This window comes from Cucurbita maxima, unplaced genomic scaffold (assembly GCF_002738345.1).
Source record: "Cucurbita maxima cultivar Rimu unplaced genomic scaffold, Cmax_1.0 Cma_Scf00026, whole genome shotgun sequence".
NCBI classification, from domain to species: Eukaryota; Viridiplantae; Streptophyta; class Magnoliopsida; order Cucurbitales; family Cucurbitaceae; genus Cucurbita; species Cucurbita maxima.
In genome coordinates, this window is record NW_019272042.1 from 2,866,869 (window position 1) to 2,888,604 (window position 21,736).

At 35.3% G+C, this 21,736-nt stretch overlaps 2 protein-coding genes across 3 annotated transcripts; both read right to left on the minus strand.

Moving 5' to 3' along the window:
• Positions 1 to 6,458: 6,458 nt before the first annotated feature.
• Positions 6,459 to 12,206, minus strand: LOC111499211 (receptor-like kinase TMK4). Of its 2 annotated transcripts, XM_023150728.1 has the most exons (3): positions 12,074 to 12,206; positions 7,864 to 10,015; positions 6,459 to 7,116 (listed from the first exon to the last, which is right to left on the minus strand). In XM_023150728.1, exons 1-3 carry the CDS (start codon positions 12,185 to 12,187, stop codon positions 6,602 to 6,604), a joined length of 2,781 nt encoding a protein of 926 aa, XP_023006496.1. In that variant the 5' UTR covers positions 12,188 to 12,206; the 3' UTR covers positions 6,459 to 6,601. The 2 variants fall into 2 exon arrangements, with proteins under 2 accessions (XP_023006496.1, XP_023006495.1); XM_023150727.1 differs by lacking the exon at positions 12,074 to 12,206 and having other exon boundaries at positions 7,864 to 10,234.
• Positions 12,207 to 16,785: 4,579 nt separating this feature from the next.
• On the minus strand, positions 16,786 to 20,865 carry LOC111499219. The gene is made up of 7 exons (XM_023150745.1): positions 20,225 to 20,865; positions 19,926 to 20,019; positions 19,163 to 19,839; positions 18,860 to 18,968; positions 17,991 to 18,760; positions 17,591 to 17,689; positions 16,786 to 17,491 (listed from the first exon to the last, which is right to left on the minus strand). The coding sequence occupies exons 1-7, from the start codon at positions 20,792 to 20,794 to the stop codon at positions 17,423 to 17,425; spliced, it is 2,388 nt and encodes a 795-aa protein (XP_023006513.1). The 5' UTR covers positions 20,795 to 20,865; the 3' UTR covers positions 16,786 to 17,422.
• Between the last annotated feature and the right edge of the window lie 871 nt (positions 20,866 to 21,736).

A 21,736-nucleotide genomic window follows, 5' to 3' on the forward strand; every position in this document is an offset into this window, starting at 1 on the left:
GCCTTCTTATTTCAATTCTTGAAACAAAATGTTTTTCTTTTTTATATATATACTCTAAAATATTTGTTTTAAAAAATTAATGGTTTGAATATAATTTTTAAATACTCTGAATAAATATAAATATTCTTGAAACAAAATGTTTTTCTTTTTTATATATATACTCTAAAATATTTGTTTTAAAAAATTAATGGTTTGAATATAATTTTTAAATACTCTGAATAAATATATATTTATATTTATATATAAAAAAATGAGACAGAACATTAAACATGGGTGACGAGAAGGAAGAATATAATCTCCTTTTTCAACTTAACGGGAAGAAATCTCTCCTCACAATCTCATTTATTTTTACTCCGTTCGAGATTGATTTTTGTAAATTAAATAGACGCTTTTTTTTAATTATTTTAAATATGGTAAATAGAAAGTTTTAAAAAAGATTTCTTTTAATTTAGTTGTTTATGTGTATAATATAAGTTTATAAATAAATTCAATCCAAGTTAATTTCATAAATTTTAAAGGACTAAATTAAATAAATAAATTATTTCAAATAATGTTGGAGGATTATATCTATTGAAATATTTTTTTTTAATAAGTCTTTCAAATTTCATATTATTTAATATAAAAATACAATTTTGAGAATATTAAAAAATACTAAACATCACAAACCATCCATTAACCACTTAATTTTAATAATTTATTAGATCTAAAATTAAAAGTTTTTATAATTTATCAAACTTTTTTCAAAACGTTATATCGTTAGATATCATCTCGAAACTAAACTTATAACTTAATTATAATGTCATGGTAAACGATCGGTTATCGACAATCTATGGGGTGATTTTACCGTTGAAATGACACTAATATATTTACAAAAATACCAAAGTTTGAAGACAATATTTTCTTTTACGAGACAATTAGGAGAAAACATAGTGAAAGTAAAGTTGTTGGCAATTTTTGTTGAGGATTGAGGTTGTTTTGGACTCGAATCAGAGCGTAAGCTAGTGTTACTTTCGAGTATGGACTTTCGCCATCTAATAATTGAGGTTGTTTTGGATCACAAGGGAGTTAATGTTATTTAAAAAAATTTATTATTTCAAATATTTTGATTGCCTAACCTAGGCAGGTCTAGTTGAGTTGGATTTAATATAAATAAATAAGTTTTGTTTTTAGATAAATGGGTTGATTAATGACTTAAATAATTCTAAATCTTTTATAATTATTATTTTACTCTTATTCTATTAAAAAAATAATTTATTGATATTATTAGATTATTGTTTTATTAACCTATTTGAATTTGATTTGTCTCGTTCTTAGATATATTCATCTAATAGACTATTTGTATAATGGGATATTGTTTCATGGATACAAGATAAATACGATTTAAAGGTTTAAATTTTAAATGTAACCATTCAAATTCACTACTGACAGATATTGTCCGTTTTGACCTATCGTCGTAAGCCTCACAATTTTAAAACATAGGAAAGGTTTCCACATTTTTGAATGTTTCGTTTCCCTCTCCAACTAATATGGGATCTAAAATTAAATATTTGAAAAAATAAAACATATTAAAGGTTTATATTTGTGATTTCTTTTAACATGATTAGAATCATTCCGGTTTTATTTGAATAATCTTGTTTGTGGAGTGGTTTATATTTGTGATTTCTTTTAACATGATTAGAATCATTCCGGTTTTATTTGAATAATCTTGTTTGTGGAGTGATTCGAATCTCAAACAAGTTTTATTTCCTTAAATATTTTATTAACAAGTAACAGTGATTCTTTATTGTTTTAGGGTTCTTAAATATTTTATATTTAAAGGTCGTATTTTTTAATAAGGTCGCTTAACCGAATTCTCAAGAGTTTCAAGGATGAAATCATATTGACGTGAGAGTTTTAACCTTTGTGATCCAAAGGCTTGCCTATCCATACGGCTTCTTAGATTCAATTGCTTAGGGGTTTTTATATCTGAACGAATGTACAGTTAGAATCAAACAAAACCTAGACACGGAATCCAATAATAGATAATATATATGTTGCCACGAGGAGTTTTCTACTTCCTAACCTAGCAAACTAGGTGGAACTTCAGGTTGGTTGGTTGGTACCCTGAAGTTCCACTTAGACATGGAACCCAATAATAGATAATATACGTGTTGCCACAACGTTCAACTTTTCTTCTTCTTAGCCAAGCACATTAGGTGGAACTTCAGTGTTGGTTTTCCACTTAGACATGGAATCCAATAATAGATAATATATCATGTTGCCACAACGTTCGACTTTTCTTCTTCTTGGCCTACCAAACTAGGTGGAACTTCGGGATTGGTTGGTACCCTGAAGTTCCACCTAGACATGGAATCCAACAATAAATAATATACTTGCGTTGCCACAACGTTCGAGTTTTCTTCTTGGCCTAGCAAACTATACCCTGAAGTTCCACCTCGACATGGAATCCAATTATAGATAATATACTTGTTGCCACAACGTTCGAGTTTTCTTCTTTTTGGCTTGGTATCCTGAAGTTCCACCTAGACATGGAATCCAATAATAGATAATATACATGTTATCACAACGTTCGAGTTTTCTTCTTCTTAGCCTAGCAAACTAGGTTGAACTTCATGGTTGGTTGGTACCCTAGCGTTCCACATAGCCATGAAATCAATAATAGATAATATACCTGTTTTCACAACGTTCGCGTTTGCTTCTTCTTGGCACAACATTCTGGTTAAGCCCAAAGGGTTGGATCCAAGTTAACCAACCTCAAGTCCATATGAGTCCACATAAAGCCCACTAAAGTATTTGGCTCTAATTTGTAACAGCTCAAGCCCACAGCTAGTATATATTGTCTACTTTTACTCATTATGTATCGTCGTCAGTCTCACAGTCTTAAAAAGCGTCTACTATAGAGAGGGTCTAAGCCTACTCCGACCAATGTCTCACATTGTCCAATGACTAGCTCTGATACTATTTGTAACAGCCCAAGTCCATCGTTAACAGTCATTGTCCACTTTGGCCCGTTACATATCACCATCAACTTCACGGTTTTCATACCCTTATAAAAAATATTTTGTTCCTCTCTCGATCAACCTGCTCATATAATTAATAGTTTGACCTTATTGGAATATTTAAGAGATTTGACCAAATTTGGTTGATTAACTTAAAGTTTGAAGGAGGGTCCCAAAAAGAGAGATTTTGATGGTGGCAATTAAAGAGGAAAGCAAGAGAATAAATAAAGTAGTTCATAGTTGTTGCTTGCACGTTGCCAATTCGCGTATTCAACCACTCTCAACTAACCCTATACATACCAAGATTGCGATTTTTATAAAGTTCGAGTTTCTTTTAATCCATCCTAAGTCGGTTGAAAGGGGAACGAAACACTATTTAATTGTTTATAAATGTGTAGAAATCTATTCCTCACATGTGTTTTAAAAATGTGAAGCTGATTACAATATATAACGGGTCAAAGTAGACAATATATGCAAGCAGTGAGTTTGGATTGTTACAAATGGTAAGCAAGGATGATGGCCCCTAAGAGGTAGATTGTGAGATCTCACAATCGGTTATAGAAATAAATAAAACATTTCTGATAAGGGTGTGGAAACCTCCCCATAATATACACGTTTATAACCGTTAAACTGATGATGATACGTAACGGGTTAAAGTGGACAATATCTACTAGTTAGCGGTAGCGGTTACTAAAAGTAAAGTTAAAAAATGTATTTGAATTTTCAAAATTTTCATTAATACTTTTAAACTTTTTAATCTTATTGTCAATACTATGTTTCAAAAATACTAATGAACTTCGATAATTAGTTAATATTTATTTAAAAAATACCTTTGAATTTTCGAAAGATTTTCACATATATCTTTTAACTTTCAAAAGTGTTTCAAAAATATCCTTAAAAATTTCAAAAACCTTAATAAATAATTTTATTGTCCGTACCACTTTCTTTCCAAACTAATATTAAAAATAGATAATTTATGAGGAGTCTATTAACTATTCCCGTGGTATATTAACAGTTAATATCTTTTAAATTTTTCTATATTGCTGAGACATGTGCCCAAGGATAAAGTCTTTGCAACCAAAGTTTGCCGAGGGGCTAAGTGACGTTTTGATACATTTCGAAATCGAGAAATTTCTACCAAATGAGTTGTGGTTAAGGGTGAAATGCCACTCGAACTCATAGCGGGCTAGTTCTCCTATAAATGCATTGAAAATGATAGTTTTTTCCAGAAAAAAATAGGGTATTTTTATTAAGTACCACTAAGTCTTCCCTCAAATATTCATCTATTTGCCTAGCACTATCAAGTCAATTCATTTTCTTTCAAGCACATCGTCAATCCCATAGAGCTCTATCACATATCTCCACTATGAACACACCTAATAGATCACAACTTCTTTGTTCGACACCTCGTGATTCTACTCACATGGTTAAGTTAGGAGCACGACTCTGATACCACTTGTCAGTGATAATGACCCTCTATAATCTTTACAATTGTATGATATTATTACATCGAGTAAGAACTATTTTGATAAATAAATAAATAAAAACCAGATCATAAAAACGCTTGATTTAATCTTCACAAGAGTAAAAATGAGTAACACGATCATATTCCTTTATCCAAATTTTAAATGTAAGACGTTACCATTGGGCTCGAATCACCTTTTTAGATTAGGCGTTTGCCCAAAAAAAAAAGTTAACAAAAAAATAATAAATGAAACAAACTTTTGTGTAATCAAATGATTTTGTGAGAAAAGGAGGGCACATGGAGGGTGGCAGTTGAATTATGAACTAAATGAATTATTCTTTACAGATATTACTCTTTTTTTTCTCTCCCTATTTTAAAATAAAACGCTCAATACAAAAATGTTATATAATTAAAGTGGTCTACGTGTAGGTGTCAATTGTGACGTCCCACATTGGTTGGAGAGGGAACAAAACACTTTTTACATGGGTGTGGAAATCTTTCATGCGTTTTAAAACCTTGAGGGGAAGTCCGAAAGGGAACGCTCAAAGAGGACAATATCTGCTCGCATGGATTTAAACCGTTACAAATGGTATCAAAGCTAGGCACCGAACTATATGCTAGCGAGAAGGTTGTTCTCCCAAAGGGGTAGACACGAGGCGGTGTGCCAGTAAAGACGTTGGCCCTAAAAAGGGATGGATTTGGTGGCGGTTCCACATCGATTGGAGAAAGCAACAAGTGTCAGCGAGGACGCTGGCCCCAAAAGGGGGTGAATTGTGGATGTCCCACATTGGTTGTGGAGGAGAACGAAACACCCTTTAGAAGGGTGTGGAAACCTTCCCCTAGCACATGCGTTTTAAAGTGAGAAGCCCGAAAGAGAAAATTCAAGTGCAATTGATTACTTAATGAGTTTGTAATTTCAAGAGCATTTTAAAATAAGCATGTATACGTCAATCCTTTCCTCTCTCATTTACCTAACGAGTTTTACTAACGACTGTCGTAGCATTTTGCTTGCACACCAACACCATGTCTGATAGAGGTATAACATCGAAGAGACGGAATCGAACCGAATGAGTCGGGTTTGCAAAAGAAGAAGAAGAACCCCATGTGCAATTGATAGCCAAAAAAGTGAGTATTATGATCCAACTAAAGTCCCTTTAGTGAGACCCACAAAGCTTCACCAAATACAAAAAAGCTTTCAAAATTCCTTCTCTTTCTTCCAGCTTTGTTACAACTCATTTTACACTTAGCTTTTGGAATACCCAAAAGAAAAGAAAATGACATGTGAAGTGTTTTCCTCACTTTGTCATCTTTCACAGCCTGGAAGAATCATTGGTCCAAATTCCTTCGAGTTAGATTGGATCCGAACAATTTCGAGATGGTTTGTTGGTAATCCGAACAACCTGAGTAGAGTTTACAACTCAACTCAATCTTGAATTGGGTTAGGTTAGATTAGGTTGTCGAGTCTGTCTTTTAAAATTATTTATAAGATACATCACTAGCATCAGTAATGACAAACGCTAAATATTCTTAATCTTTTTTAATCAAAAAATGAACTGAATTTTTCAACTTCCCAAAAATGTAACCTAATCTTGGGTTGGGTTAAGGTTGTATGGTCGTCTTCTCAAATTATTTAAATAAATAAAAAACTACTTATGTACGAGACATATTATATTACTAACTAAAATATCATCAAATTCAAACATCAACGGTCAAAAATAAAAATGTCAACCCCTAAACTGAACTAAATTCCAAACTAAAAAAGAAATCTAACCTAATCCAGGCGTTATGATAATATTTATGATCGGGTTACTAAGTAATATGAACACGCCTAAATAATACTTTCGACCGAGAGTATTGAAACTAACAAGCTCTTAGTCGAAAGTACGGATTGCTTTTAGGTGAAGTTGGTAATAAGTAGTAATCATTTAGTTAATAATGTTATTAGTTAGAACTAATTAAGGAATGGACACTAAATTTGGATACTAAATTTATGATTTGATTGAAGGGGTGAGTATATTTATATATATATATAGTTATCATACAAATTAAAATGGCTTAAGGCAGCAAAAATTCCAAAGTTAGGCATTAATGAAAGAATGAAGCAAACAAAGACACAAATGAGTAACACATTCTTGTTTCATCTGCAGTTCATGGAGTCAAAGGTGTCTGCAAATCCTGGAGGCTTTGAAGAGATGCTCGTCTGGGTCTGTGAGTATGAAATGTCACTGAACATTGTGGATGTTCCTTCATTGGCTTGCCATCTTCGAAGTGCTTGAGGTAGGCTCATGTGCATATCGATCCCGTCCGTATCTTCTTCGTGTTGGCTTGTAGGTTTCCATTGCTCGACAAGCGGGCCAAGGATGTTGACTGCGTGCCCCATGTCGGGTCGTTGGTGTGGCTCGCGAGCTGTGCAATGTCCTGCCAACTCGGCCACCTTGAATATGCTCTCCATGGTCTCCTCGTCAGGGTTGAGAGTTCGATCGATCGCCTTTGGAATGTTGTCTTTGTTGTTCAAGACCCTACGGAACCATGTCACCAAATGAGCTTGCTCGTCTGGCATTGTGTCGTCTAACGCTTTTCGACCTGTGATGATCTCCATCAAGACTACTCCAAATGCATATACGTCGACTTTCGTTGTTACCCTTCCCGTCGCTGTTAAGACAAAATTGAAAGAAACATGAATTCAACAAGGATCCATGGAGGTTATAGAACTTCAGCTCAGAGTACATGTTCATTGTCCCATACCAGAAACAGACTAACAATCAATACCTATGAACAATATGAATCTAAGTAGCAACAATTTGGTCGAAACCATGCTAAATCACCTCAACATCATAAACTTAAGCTACATCGGCTAATTAAGGGGTTGAGCATGGATTTATAAGTAAGGAATACATCTCCATTAGTACGAGTTCTTTTGGGGGAACCAAAAATAAAGTCACGAGAGCTTATGCTCAAAGTAGACAATATCATACCATTACAGAGAGTCGTGGTTCCTAACATGGTATCGAAGTCATGCCCATAATTTAGGTATGTCAACAGAATTCTCAAATATCGAACAAAGAAGTTGTGAGCCTCGAAGGTGTAGTCAAAAGTGACTAAAAAGTCAAACAAAGGGTGTACTTTGTTCTAGGGCTCCAACGAAGAAGTCAAGTCTCAATTAAGAAGAGACGGTTCGAAGACTCCATAGGCCTCAGTTGAGGCTCTATGGTGTACTTTGTTCGAAGGAAAAATTGTTAGGAGAGGAATCCCGTATCGACTAATTAAGGGGTTGATCATGGATTTATAAACAATGAACACATCTCCATTGGTATAAAAGCCATAAGAGCTTATGCTCAAGGTGGACAATATCATACCATTCCGAAGAGTCATGGTTCCTAACAAAACGATCATAGTTACCTGCATATTCAGGAGCAAGATAGCCAAACGTTCCAGCCAACCGAGTCTCCACGGAGTACTTCCCATCGGGCGCATTTCTAACCAAGCCGAAATCAGCAACCTTAGCTCTCATATCATCACCAAGAAGTATATTAGAAGGCTTCAAATCTCTATGAATGAAGCTTTGTTGAGCTAAGCTATGTAGATACTCAACTCCTCTAGCCACATCCAATGCAATAGTAATTCTCTGCTTCCAAGTAAGCGATGGATAGCCATTCTCTTCCCAATCAAACAAATGTTGAGTCAATGTCCCTTGAGGCATGTATTCATATACCAATAGCCTCTCATTGCCATTGATACAATAACCCAAAAGGGCAACCAAATGCCTATGTCTAACTTTAGTAAGCACAGCAATTTCAGCTTGAAACTCAGTCATTCCTTTCGTACCCATTGCACCCGATTCCATCCGTTTCACAGCAATTTTCGTGCCATCGTGCAGCTCGCCTTTATAAACAACACCAAATCCTCCCCTCCCCAACACATTGCTCTCATTGAAATTGTCTGTAACTTGCCTCAAAACTTGTATCGATATCGCTACGTTTCCCCCCTCGAAAACGTGTATGTCGTTACTGAAATCCTCGCTACTCTGGCTTTGCAGCTCACTTGGAACACCAGCATAGCCATTCAACCCACTCCCTGTATCACTCTTCACAATCTCCTTACCATTTTCAGGATTATTCACTTTCCCAAACTTCTTATGCCTGTTGCTTACATAACATTTGAACACAACAAACAATAAGACAGCGACGAAAACAACGACAGCAACGACAACGCCAACAATGACACCAGCTGAAACAGAGGAACCATTTGAAGATCCTGACGTTATCCCATCTGTGGTGGTGCCATTGGAATCAATCTTCCCACCAGCTCCACTATCATGTCCTCCAGGGCTCAAGCTAGTCCCAAGCAATGGATTACCCTTCGTGTTCAGCTTAACTGATGCAGCAAACTTGGGTACCTGTCCGCTCAAATTGTTGTTTGAAACGTCGAGATTCTGAAGCTGCGGCAACGTCGTTAAACTCACCGGTATCTCGCCGGTCAACCTATTGTCATTCAAATACAAATCCTTCAAACTTGTCAAGTTAGCAAATGCAGGGGAGATCACCCCCACCAAGAGCTGTTTCCTTAAGTTAACATTGGTAACCTTCCCTTCAGTACAAACCACAAAGTTCCAATTATGGCAAGCATCATTCCCTTCCCAAGCATTAGCCAACAAAATTGGGTACCCAAAAGCCCCAGCAACCGCAAGCAGCACAGAAACCTGAGCATCACACGGTCCAGGCGTAGTCCTACAGAACCTATTCACACTACTAAAAGTCGCCTCAACACTTGAATCAAACACAGGCAATGGCCCCTGAAGCATATTGTTATCTAAACTCACGGTTTTCAAGCTAGAAAGCTGCATAAGCGACGGAGGAACAACCCCAGTAAGCTGATTATCACGAAGTTGAAGATCAAACAAACCTTCACATTTAGAAAGATCCGGAATCTGCCCTGTAAATTGATTCTTCTGAAGCCAAACCTGAGTTAATTGAGTCATGGATGACAACAAATCAATAGAACCCGACAACCCAATATCCTGATTGTTCAGCCACAAACTGGTAATCACAGATCCACCTAGAGATTTGGGCAAAACCCCTGTAAGATTATTGTAAGAAAGACGAAGCTCCTGCAAACTAGGGAACGAATCGAAGAAATCAGGCAAAGACCCAACAATTTTGGCGTTTCCGGCATAGAAATTGACTAAACTAGAAGCCTGAGCTAACTCGGTCGGAATCGACCAAGGAGCAAGATCGACATTCTGGTTTAGGCTCAAATTTTGCAAGCTCGTAAGGCCCTGGAAGGCGCCAGGAGAAACAGAGGAGAAATTGTTGTTGTCGAGGTAAAGGGATTGGAGGAAAGAGAGATTGGCGAAGGAAGGGATAGGGCCGGAGAAAGAGTTGCGTTGAAGAGAGAGAGAAGTGAGCTGAGAAAGGGAGTTGAGATCGGAAGGGAGGACGCCGGAGAGGGACTTGGAGGCTAAGTTAATGGAGGTGACGCGGTTGGAGGAGTCGCAGCGTATCTCTTTCCAGTTGCAGAATGGAGTGTTGGTGGACCAGCCGGTGGGGGTTGGGGAGACTGCAGCAGCGAGCTTCTGTATGACGGCGGCATCATCGGCGGCGACGGCGGCTGCGAAGAGGAGGAGGGTAAGGGTGGAGAGAGAGAGGATAGGGTTGAGGGAACCCATTGGAGGATGAGAGAGAGAGAGGTTGAAGATGAAGTTAATTTAATGGAGGGGAAGGAGTGTGTTGCAGAAGGATGAAGGAGGAGAAACTGTGGGGTTTCTTTCAAATTACACATCCATGTGAACCATATTATTTTTTAATAATTCTCAATAATTTACCTTTTTTTTTAATTAATACTTTTAATTTTTTTAAAATAATTTAAAATTAAAAAATATTTTTATTATTATATATGGAGAGAGAGAATTTTAAAAAGTAATATTGATATTCTTAAATTTTTTTTTTTGAAAAATTTGAAAGTAATATATAAGATTAAAAATATTAATATTAAAATTTATTACTATTATAGAAACTTATAAAAAAAATGTAATCCTTGAAACAAAATATAAAATTTAGAAATATTTTATTAATTTAGTCGGATATATTTTTTAACTTTGTATACTAAAAAATTATCTTTAAATTTATAATAATCTTTTTATAAAAAAAAAAAAATTTTAGACCCATTAATTGAGTTGGTGACCCTACCAAACTGATTATAGTTCACAATCTAACAACTCTCTGTTTTTTAGTTGAATTGAATTGTAAACTTGGTTGGGTAGCTAAATGATGATGAGTCATATCAATCAGCCATAAACTTTGCGTTTGCGGATGGAATCTTCGAGAAGGGTTAAAATGGCAGTTCCTTCTCCTTCGAAAGTACCAAATAAATGGTTATTTGAATCGGACCACACCTAAATGGTGTGAAAGTTATCTTATTTATAATCAAATGAATTACAAGGATATGGAAATAGTAATAAATGGAAATAACAATAAATGGAAAGATACGTATGATAATAAAGCAAATATTAGATATTTGCCTTATAATAAAATATCAAATATAATATATATGGTAAACTATAATTTATTACTAAATATCCTTAACACCCCACCGCAAGCTAAGCGTCGGATTTAAACGAACGTGAAGCTTGAATCTGAAAAATTCAAAGAGGTTGAGAAACACTTTTCTTGAAGAAGTCAACAACCTGGTTCAGAGGAGGCGTAGAGAAACACTTTCTTGACCATCGAAAATTGCAGAGGAATCGCCGCTCAGCGGCAATGCTGCCTTGGCTTCGGCGAGAATATGTCTAACCCATGAAGAGGGATTGTCGCTTAGCGACGATGCTGCCTTGGCTCTGGTGAGAATATTTCTAACCCCAAGAAGTAGAAGGGGAAACCTAGAGCAAGGGACAAAGACAATGTTGAAGCCGGAAGAGTCGCCACATTAGGCGAAGGAGCCAATTTTGGCGAGAAGGGCAGTCGGAAGAGTCGCCTCATCGGGCGAAGAAGCCAATTTTGGCAGGAAGGGCGGCGGCAACTTGGTTGGCGAATAGGCCAGTGCGGCACCCAGATTCCGAAGGTAAATCTCTGCAAAAGGTTGATAGGTTTAGGTTAGAGTTTATGTGAAGGATGAAGGTTGATTGGGAAGAAAATGAGAGAGACTATATTGGCCAAGGGGAAAACCGATTGGGTTGGAAAAGGTGAGGTTGTATGTACAGAGTATGACGAAAGGTGATTTGGAGGTCAATAGGGTGGAGCCGAAGAGTAATCAATCGGCTCCGACTACGGCAGCCATGAAGACTGCCCCTGCGGCGTCAAAACCAGCAGGGGTGGTGGAGAAGAAGATTAGAGGATTCAAAAGCCATTGAAAAGAAAGGATCGGGGTTGTTAAACCGAGAGGGCTCTGATACCATGTGAATGTTTGATTAATCCACCACACCTAAATGGTGTGAAAGTTATCTTATTTATAATCAAATGAATTACAAGGATATGGAAATAGTAATAAATGGAAATAACAATAAATGGAAAGATACCTATGATAATAAGGCAAATATTAGATATTTGCCTTATAATAAAATATCAAATATAATATATATGGTAAACTATAATTTATTACTAAATATCCTTAACAGGGAGACTGCAGCAGCGAGCTTCTGTATGACGGCGGCATCATCGGCGGCGACGGCGGCTGCGAAGAGGAGGAGGGTAAGGGTGGAGAGAGAGAGGATAGGGTTGAGGGAACCCATTGGAGGATGAGACGAAGAGGAGGAGGGTAAGGGTGGAGAGAGAGAGGATAGGGTTGAGGGAACCCATTGGAGGATGAGAGAGAGAGAGGTTGAAGATGAAGTTAATTTAATGGAGGGGAAGGAGTGTGTTGCAGAAGGATGAAGGAGGAGAAACTGTGGGGTTTCTTTCAAATTACACATCCATGTGAACCATATTATTTTTTAATAATTCTCAATAATTTACCTTTTTTTTTAATTAATACTTTTAATTTTTTTAAAATAATTTAAAATTAAAAAATATTTTTATTATTATATATGGAGAGAGAGAATTTTAAAAAGTAATATTGATATTCTTAAATTTTTTTTTTTGAAAAATTTGAAAGTAATATATAAGATTAAAAATATTAATATTAAAATTTATTACTATTATAGAAACTTATAAAAAAAATGTAATCCTTGAAACAAAATATAAAATTTAGAAATATTTTATTAATTTAGTCGGATATATTTTTTAACTTTGTATACTAAAAAATTATCTTTAAATTTATAATAATCTTTTTATAAAAAAAAAAAAATTTTAGACCCATTAATTGAGTTGGTGACCCTACCAAACTGATTATAGTTCACAATCTAACAACTCTCTGTTTTTTAGTTGAATTGAATTGTAAACTTGGTTGGGTAGCTAAATGATGATGAGTCATATCAATCAGCCATAAACTTTGCGTTTGCGGATGGAATCTTCGAGAAGGGTTAAAATGGCAGTTCCTTCTCCTTCGAAAGTACCAAATAAATGGTTATTTGAATCGGTCGAGAAGGGTTAAAATGGCAGTTCCTTCTCCTTCGAAAGTACCAAATAAATGGTTATTTGAATCGGACCACACCTAAATGGTGTGAAAGTTATCTTATTTATAATCAAATGAATTACAAGGATATGGAAATAGTAATAAATGGAAATAACAATAAATGGAAAGATACGTATGATAATAAAGCAAATATTAGATATTTGCCTTATAATAAAATATCAAATATAATATATATGGTAAACTATAATTTATTACTAAATATCCTTAACACCCCACCGCAAGCTAAGCGTCGGATTTAAACGAACGTGAAGCTTGAATCTGAAAAATTCAAAGAGGTTGAGAAACACTTTTCATGAAGATGCTAACAACCCGGTTCTTGGCCATCAAAAATTGCAGAGGGATCGCCGCTCAGCGGCGATGCTGCCTTGGCTTCGGCGAGAATATGTCTAACCCATGAAGAGGGATTGTCGCTTAGCGACGATGCTGCCTTGGCTCTGGTGAGAATATTTCTAACCCCAAGAAGTAGAAGGGGAAACCTAGAGCAAGGGACAAAGACAATGTTGAAGCCGGAAGAGTCGCCACATTGGGCGAAGGAGCCAATTTTGGCGAGAAGGGCAGTCGGAAGAGTCGCCTCATCGGGCGAAGAAGCCAATTTTGGCAGGAAGGGCGGCGGCAACTTGGTTGGCGAATAGGCCAGTGCGGCACCCAGATTCCGAAGGTAAATCTCTGCAAAAGGTTGATAGGTTTAGGTTAGGGTTTATGTGAAGGATGAAGGTTGATTGGGAAGAAAATGAGAGAGACTATATTGGCCAAGGGGAAAACCGATTGGGTTGGAAAAGGTGAGGTTGTATGTACAGAGTATGACGAAAGGTGATTTGGAGGTCAATAGGGTGGAGCCGAAGAGTAATCAATCGGCTTCGACTACGGCAGCCATGAAGACTGCCCCTGCGGCGTCAAAACCAGCAGGGGTGGTGGAGAAGAAGATTAGAGGATTCAAAAGCCATTGAAAAGAAAGAATCGGGGTTGTTAAACCGAGAGGGCTCTGATACCATGTGAATGTTTGATTAATCCACCACACCTAAATGGTGTGAAAGTTATCTTATTTATAATCAAATGAATTACAAGGATATGGAAATAGTAATAAATGGAAATAACAATAAATGGAAAGATACGTATGATAATAAAGCAAATATTAGATATTTGCCTTATAATAAAATATCAAATATAATATATATGGTAAACTATAATTTATTACTAAATATCCTTAACAGGGAGACTGCAGCAGCGAGCTTCTGTATGACGGCGGCATCATCGGCGGCGACGGCGGCTGCGAAGAGGAGGAGGGTAAGGGTGGAGAGAGAGAGGATAGGGTTGAGGGAACCCATTGGAGGATGAGAGAGAGAGAGGTTGAAGATGAAGTTAATTTAATGGAGGGGAAGGAGTGTGTTGCAGAAGGATGAAGGAGGAGAAACTGTGGGGTTTCTTTCAAATTACACATCCATGTGAACCATATTATTTTTTAATAATTCTCAATAATTTACCTTTTTTTTTAATTAATACTTTTAATTTTTTTAAAATAATTTAAAATTAAAAAATATTTTTATTATTATATATGGAGAGAGAGAATTTTAAAAAGTAATATTGATATTCTTAAATTTTTTTTTTTGAAAAATTTGAAAGTAATATATAAGATTAAAAATATTAATATTAAAATTTATTACTATTATAGAAACTTATAAAAAAAATGTAATCCTTGAAACAAAATATAAAATTTAGAAATATTTTATTAATTTAGTCGGATATATTTTTTAACTTTGTATACTAAAAAATTATCTTTAAATTTATAATAATCTTTTTATAAAAAAAAAAAAATTTTAGACCCATTAATTGAGTTGGTGACCCTACCAAACTGATTATAGTTCACAATCTAACAACTCTCTGTTTTTTAGTTGAATTGAATTGTAAACTTGGTTGGGTAGCTAAATGATGATGAGTCATATCAATCAGCCATAAACTTTGCGTTTGCGGATGGAATCTTCGAGAAGGGTTAAAATGGCAGTTCCTTCTCCTTCGAAAGTACCAAATAAATGGTTATTTGAATCGGGTTTTTTTTTTATAACAATCTTAAAAGTAGATGAGTTATAATTTATTTTCAAGCTAGTCGAATTAACCCAACAAAAAAAAAATGTCAACATAGACCAATAAAAAAAATTCTAAACAATCCAACGTTTATGATTTGGATTGAGTAATCTAAATTAGTCAGGTCATTTGAACAACTTTAATCTCTTTTTAAGATCATGTTATAGATTTTTATAGGTTGAAAATGTTAATTTATTAGTTGATGTATATTAAATTCATTAACATTTTTGTCGGTATGAATATTTTTAAATAATATTCAATTTTTAATTGTATTAGTAATGTTAAAATACTTCTAAATGTTAAGATAAGTTTGAATCATATTCTTAAATTTTGACAAATTTTATCTCAATCAAAAATATGATTGATAATTTTTTTTTAGAATTCTTTTTTATAAGTTTTCATGAAAATATCGTATGAAAACTAATGCGAAAACTGATATGTAAGAATAAAAAGATATACATGACCATCACTTAGAACGTCAATTTGCTACATTAATCCCTTAAGAATGAAGTGTAGCAATTCTATAACGAAATCTTGACTTAATGAAAAATTCTTAACAAAATCTATAACGTAAAGATGTCCACATTCAGAGTCTCAAAATCTCTCCGAATCGGATAGGCGGGTGTGTTAGTGTCTTAACTCTGTCCTTAGCTGCATGAATAATTTGAAAAAAAAAAGGGTTAGCTGATGGTCTACTTTAAATAGATTTCAACTCCAAAAGGGATAAAATTAAATAAATAAATAAAGAAATGTTCCCTTATTTTTTGGGTTCAAAGGCTTCCTAATTTGCCTTCATTAATATATATATTAAATAATCCCATAACTTATGGGCACCCCATGTTCTATGGTCTCATTGTGTATCATAATTAATAAATTAATTATACAGAGTTCTTCAAGATGTTATATTATTTTATTATTCATTAAAATACATATTAATCTTCCTCCTATTTTTGTTCTTTTAAATAATGTTATGATATAAATATTAAAGCGGAAGCTTGTATCAATTTAATATATATATATGTCTAAGTTGAAGAGATATCTGTTGCTGTTATTTATTTATTTTTAATTTAAATCTGGCTTCAATTTATAAACTTTTAAAAGAAAATGTTTATTTTAACTTACGACATTAATAAATATATTTTTGATAATTACTTTTATTTTATTCTTCTTTCATCCATTGCCAATTAAAGTATATAATTCCAAGTTAGTTGAATGTAATACAAAAAAATTATTCACTTACAACTTACTCGATTAGGTTACAAAATTGATAGTACATATTCTTACACACTTCGAGATTAAACTATAAATCTGAGTTTAAATAATTCATTAATAGTTAAATAATAAAAGAGGGGCTCGATCAATACACGTTTATCAATCTAATTTAATTTTTTAATTGATTTAATAGTATTTATTATCTATACATAGTTATAAATAATTTCTTCTTTTTATCCATTTTTTTATTTATTAATATGATATATTTATAATAGTAAATAAAAATACCAATAATCACGAATAAAAGAAATGGTATAGTGCATAATTAAATCTAATATAAATAAATATACTTATATTGGCTAATTAATTAATAATTTGAATAAATAAGTAATTCATTGATTTAATAAACTTGTACTTATAAAACTGAAATAAATATATATTTATATAAATTATTAGTAATATTAATTTTGGTAAACTAAGATCAATTAATGGTTGAATTAATCAAGTATATTCAAAACAAAATTACAAACAAAAATGAAAAACAAACTAATAGAGGAAGGAAAATAGAAAATCCACCTTTTGTCGAAGGATTACAAAACCCTATCATTTTAGAATACCTTGAAACAAACATGAGCATTGAATGTCGATGCCCATTCCCATCTTCGAGCAATAACGAATTTGAACATGAAGGCCAAATATGAAACTCTCCCACAGTTGATGAATACCTGCACTGATCTTGGATTCAACCCGTGATGAGCAAATTGCAGCTCAATAAGAAGTGGCTGATTGTATGATTAAACCCCTCATTCTTCAATTCAACTAAGCTCTTCCAAACATATAATAATCCATTTTAGCCGAAGGGAAGATACCCATAAGTTGAGTTTATATACAGCTACACCCAATAATCTACACCATTCGGAGTCTTTAAACTTGCTACATTTTCCCACGAGGTCGAAGTCGACTACAATGAAGCTCTTTCACCAAGTGATGCAAATAAATGCCTTGAGCATCCCAAATGGAATGAAAGACCATCCGTTTCATCTATATGAAATCCCAGCCTTACATAAGCGGTAACCAGATTCGGAGTCTTTGTCGTCTTGGTCTATTTGCCATCTTCAATCTCTATTCTCTCAACTTCACTAGAGAATCTAACATTTGGTCGTTGGGAGCACTGTCGAAGATAAATGAGCTTTCAGTGACTAAAGCAAAAGATAATCTTTAAAGGATTGACATTGATGAGAGAAAAACTTCCAACTTTTAAATGGAGTACCGTGATTCTGCAATGAATGCCAAGTTCATAGTTCATTTGTAGAAGGCGGTCTTTTGCAATTAGCTCTGCTTCAGATGCTTTCCTACAAGCTTCTTTCACCTGTAGAAGTGTGAAATAGAGCATAGATATTTCAAGGTCAAGGTTATTACAGGAGTATGTAAGCAAGCTTAAAAGAGAGCAACTTAAATTATTAGAATCAATTATTATCTTAAGATGATACTTGCCAGTATAATGTGCGTATTAAAGTAGCACACCATTGCTCAAATGAACACTGAAGTTTGGAATAAAATGACTGCCCATCAATATTAGCATGTAATACAAAAACACAGCAGAAGCTTAAACCAAGCCAAGTTTAACAGAACAGGCATAGGAAAGATCAATATCTAGTTTATGCACATACCTTATTTGAATGATATCCAGCATCCCCTTCTTTTGTACTATCAGCATACTTTTCTAGGACACCACGGAGAAGCAACAATTCTTTCATCAAATCTGAAGCAACTTCTTCAGCATCTTGCAGTTGATTTCTAGAAAATTCAAATGCTCTTTCAGCATGGAGACGAAAAGAGGAACAGTTCAAACAATTGCAGATTCCTCTGCATCCTCGTCGGTTCCGTTTAAGAATTCCCTTTCTAATGTTGATGTGATTTTCTGGCAGAATACATGCTTCTACAGGTTTTAAGCTGTTCCTCTCAGTGAGTTTAGTACCATCAGAAACATATTCTGTCAAATTCGTGCAGTCTTCTGAAGTATTTGGAGATTGTTTGGAGGTCATTCTGGATCCTTCTCCAGTCAGAGGTTCATAACTCGTAGCAAGATATGATGACGAGACTGCTTGATCATTTAATTGAGGGTCCATTTTCAATTTACATTTCTCCAACATCTCCAGATCAGAGTGCAGCAGTAATTTTGGTGGTGATATTGGTGGTGATAGAAGTATATCATTGACTCCAGCAGGCATTAAAACTTCATCTGCTTCACAAACCACGTCGTTAATACTATTCGACAGAGGCATTGAGAGAGCATCTGAATTTCCATCGCATGGCATGTTGCAAGATACCAAGAATTCTGATTTATCCTGGGAATTGTGAGAATTTGAACTCGGTGGATCCAAATTCATAGTTGGCAATTCTTTCTCTGGTCTTGGACAGTTGATATTTCCCGAGGCACCTGAAAATGTAAATAAATAAATAAAAACTAATCTTTAACATCATCAAGAAGCATGGCTATATGGAAGGAAGATTATCATTGGCGGGAGTGGATGCGTACAGTTATCTGGATTGTCTTTGAAAAGATCCTCAAGGAATGGAAGCATCCTTCGATAGCTAACAGAAGCTTGGCTGTAGTTCAACTTCAGTTGTTCAAGTGGGTTGCGAACCTAATAAGTTGTTGATTGTATTAGTAGCAATACACAAAATATAAAACAATCACATTTTGACGATCAAATTGGATGTCACTCCCCAAAGCTGTAGAACATTCATAATAAATAATGTGCACTCGCCAAAAGTAATCATGCAGAACTTTTAGAGGTAGCAGAGGAGCAAACAAGTAAAACCATTATATGTATCTCACCATTTTATTTCTAACATAGGTGCCATATTTCTTGTCACTCTCTGTAGCAATGTTGCAATGATTTTCGCCAACAGTAGAACTACCAAGTTTTTCGTCTGCGCCTCGAGTACATCCCACTTTTTCATCCCTTCTTTCTTCCTTCACTGGGTTACAACCGATGTTAGAATCCAGTAATGACATCTTGAGTTCTTCATTGAAATGATCTTCTCTATTGACATCCTCAGAAATATTGTTACACAACTTCTCGGAAACATGGGACTTAAAGTTTTCTGCTTCTGATATAGCATAATTCCCACCATCAAGCCTCTCCATTCCGGAGGTTTTGGATTGTTCTCTAGAAGATCGATCCTCTATGTCATACTTTGTCGGTCTTTCGTCAATAAAAGATGCACAAACTACATTATCCTTTTTCAAAAAAGAACCCTCTTCAACTAAAGTCGGGTCACTGCTTAAATCACTGCCATTCTGAAACTCTTTAGTATCTCCATTATCAGGAGGTGGTAAATCTAGTTTCATAGTCTTACATGCATTCCCGGAGGCAAAAACTGCATTCTTTACACAAGTATCTGAATCAACGAAAGATGAACCATTGGCAGGATTACACAAATTAGATTCAATATTTTCCTTCTTCTCCAAATTGTTCTCACGTTTTAAGTATGGATCACTTAGTAGGGTGACTGTAGTACATTAGCAATAAAAATAAGTTAGTCCTAAAAAACAAACCTGGATAGACAGTAAAGAACATAACGGGCACAGAACTTACAATTATCGCTATCCAGTAAGAAAGGTAGCATTCTTTTGTAGGCAATAGAGCCAGGTGCTTTGAATAACTTCCGTTTAGAACATGGTTTGAGCACCTAATTCATAATTACAAGACCCAAATTAGACCACCATAAACAAGAGAATATCAATAAGTATGCAAGTGGCATTAGTATACACAGTTGTAATTATAATCCCATGACGCCTATCAAAGACACAACAGGATAACATTTGCAAGAAATCAATGCACAAGAAAATAAAATCCAGCTAATGGTGAAATATTCAACTTAACTAGATATTTACCGATCCAGTTCTAGTAACAGAGTCAATTCTACAGTCAGCTTTCGCACAATTATCCCCTATGACACCTCCATTACTTGATCGAGGACATCCATGTGAAGAAGCCGCCACAAAACCCCCAGCTAGAAACTCCACATCAGGAGGTGTCGAATGAATCTGTTCTCCACTCGTCCCATTACATTTCCGAACCTCATCGCATTCAGCATACCGATTAGAATTGCAAAAGTTCTCGTTCCGTACCTCTGTAATCTCGGAGATTTTACCGACTCCACTATCTTCATTCAGACAAGTTCCATTCGCGGTCATCGGTCCTTCTTTGTCGCTAATCAGCTCTCCGGATGTCACCGAGGAGCGGTTCTCTAGATTGGGGGAGAATACTCGCTTTAAGCGTAGATCCTTCGCAACAAAATCTGAAACCCCATCCCCATCTTTCGAAGCAAGTTCATTCGACTGCGATAGCGGCAGCATCTTAGGTTTTTTGCGAGGTAAGTGGAGGAATCCAGCTTGTAGAGCTCGAGGTTGATAAACAATGGAGGAACGTTTGGAAGCCATAGCACGAAGCTTTGATTCCATGGAGGGTTCTACCGATAAAACTTGGAATCGATGGGCGATGATAGCGTACTGGAGAGGGAAGGAGGGAGAGCGGGAACAAGAGAAAATGGCGGGAAGCTTAGGGTGAAACCGCGCTGCATTACTTTAATTGGCGGGAAATTCATGACTCATTATTGGGCCGGGCTATAAAGAAATCCAGGCCTGTGCTCAAGCCCAACTGATTTAATTGGCGGGAAGCTCGGGTTGTTTTGCTTTAGATTTTTCCAAAAGGTCTCGTACCAATACCAAATAGAAGCAGTATTCTTCACTTATAAACTCATGATCTTCCACTAAATTAATCAATGTGGGACTTACTTCAACAATTTTCAACACGATTAAGCAGCTAATTGAAGAACACGACACAAGATAGGGCCAGATCAAGGCCAAAACTCCAAGAGATAGTATTCCTCATTTATAAACTCATGATTTTCCACTAAATTAACCAATGTGGGACTCACTCCCAACAATCCTCAACACGATTAAGGAGCTAATTGAAAGATTTGTAGGGCCTAGATCGAGAATGAGGCTTGGATAGTATTCCTCACTTATAAACTCATGATTTCCACTAAATTAACAAATGTGAGACTCCTCCCAACAACCCTCAACACGATTAAGCAGCTAATTGAAGAACACGACACTAGATTTGTAAGACTTAGATCGAGAGTGGGGCACTTGTTAGATCTAAGTCAGGGCCAAAACTCGAAGGAAAGTCTCAAACCTCATGTGCACAGATGAGGTTGGCCCACATGGGTCGACCTTTGGTGTACTAACCTATTATTTATTGACCATACAAGCATCCATCTTTCATAATCAACCATAGCCTTAAATTGGAAGGTACTTGGCCCAATTGGTAGCTCTAAATTCAATACCTCATTCAAATCTCATGAATGACTTGTCCATAATTTGGTGGGAGAAATTAAATTT

Excerpts from the sequence above, each read along its gene's own strand:
- LOC111499211 (XM_023150728.1), bottom strand. The coding sequence starts at position 12,187 with ATGGGTTCCCTCAACCCTATCCTCTCTCTCTCCACCCTTACCCTCCTC. Across the intron at positions 10,016-12,073 it reads AGCTCGCTGCTGCAGTCTCC|CCAACCCCCACCGGCTGGTC; the intron begins CTGTTAAGGATA and ends GCTGCAGTCTCC. Across the intron at positions 7,117-7,863 it reads TCTTGCTCCTGAATATGCAG|CGACGGGAAGGGTAACAACG; the intron begins GTAACTATGATC and ends TTGTCTTAACAG.
- LOC111499219 (XM_023150745.1), bottom strand. The coding sequence starts at position 20,794 with ATGGAATCAAAGCTTCGTGCTATGGCTTCCAAACGTTCCTCCATTGTT. Across the intron at positions 20,020-20,224 it reads CTGTTACTAGAACTGGATCG|GTGCTCAAACCATGTTCTAA; the intron begins GTAAATATCTAG and ends ATTATGAATTAG. Across the intron at positions 18,761-18,859 it reads CAAAGACAATCCAGATAACT|GTGCCTCGGGAAATATCAAC; the intron begins GTACGCATCCAC and ends TTACATTTTCAG.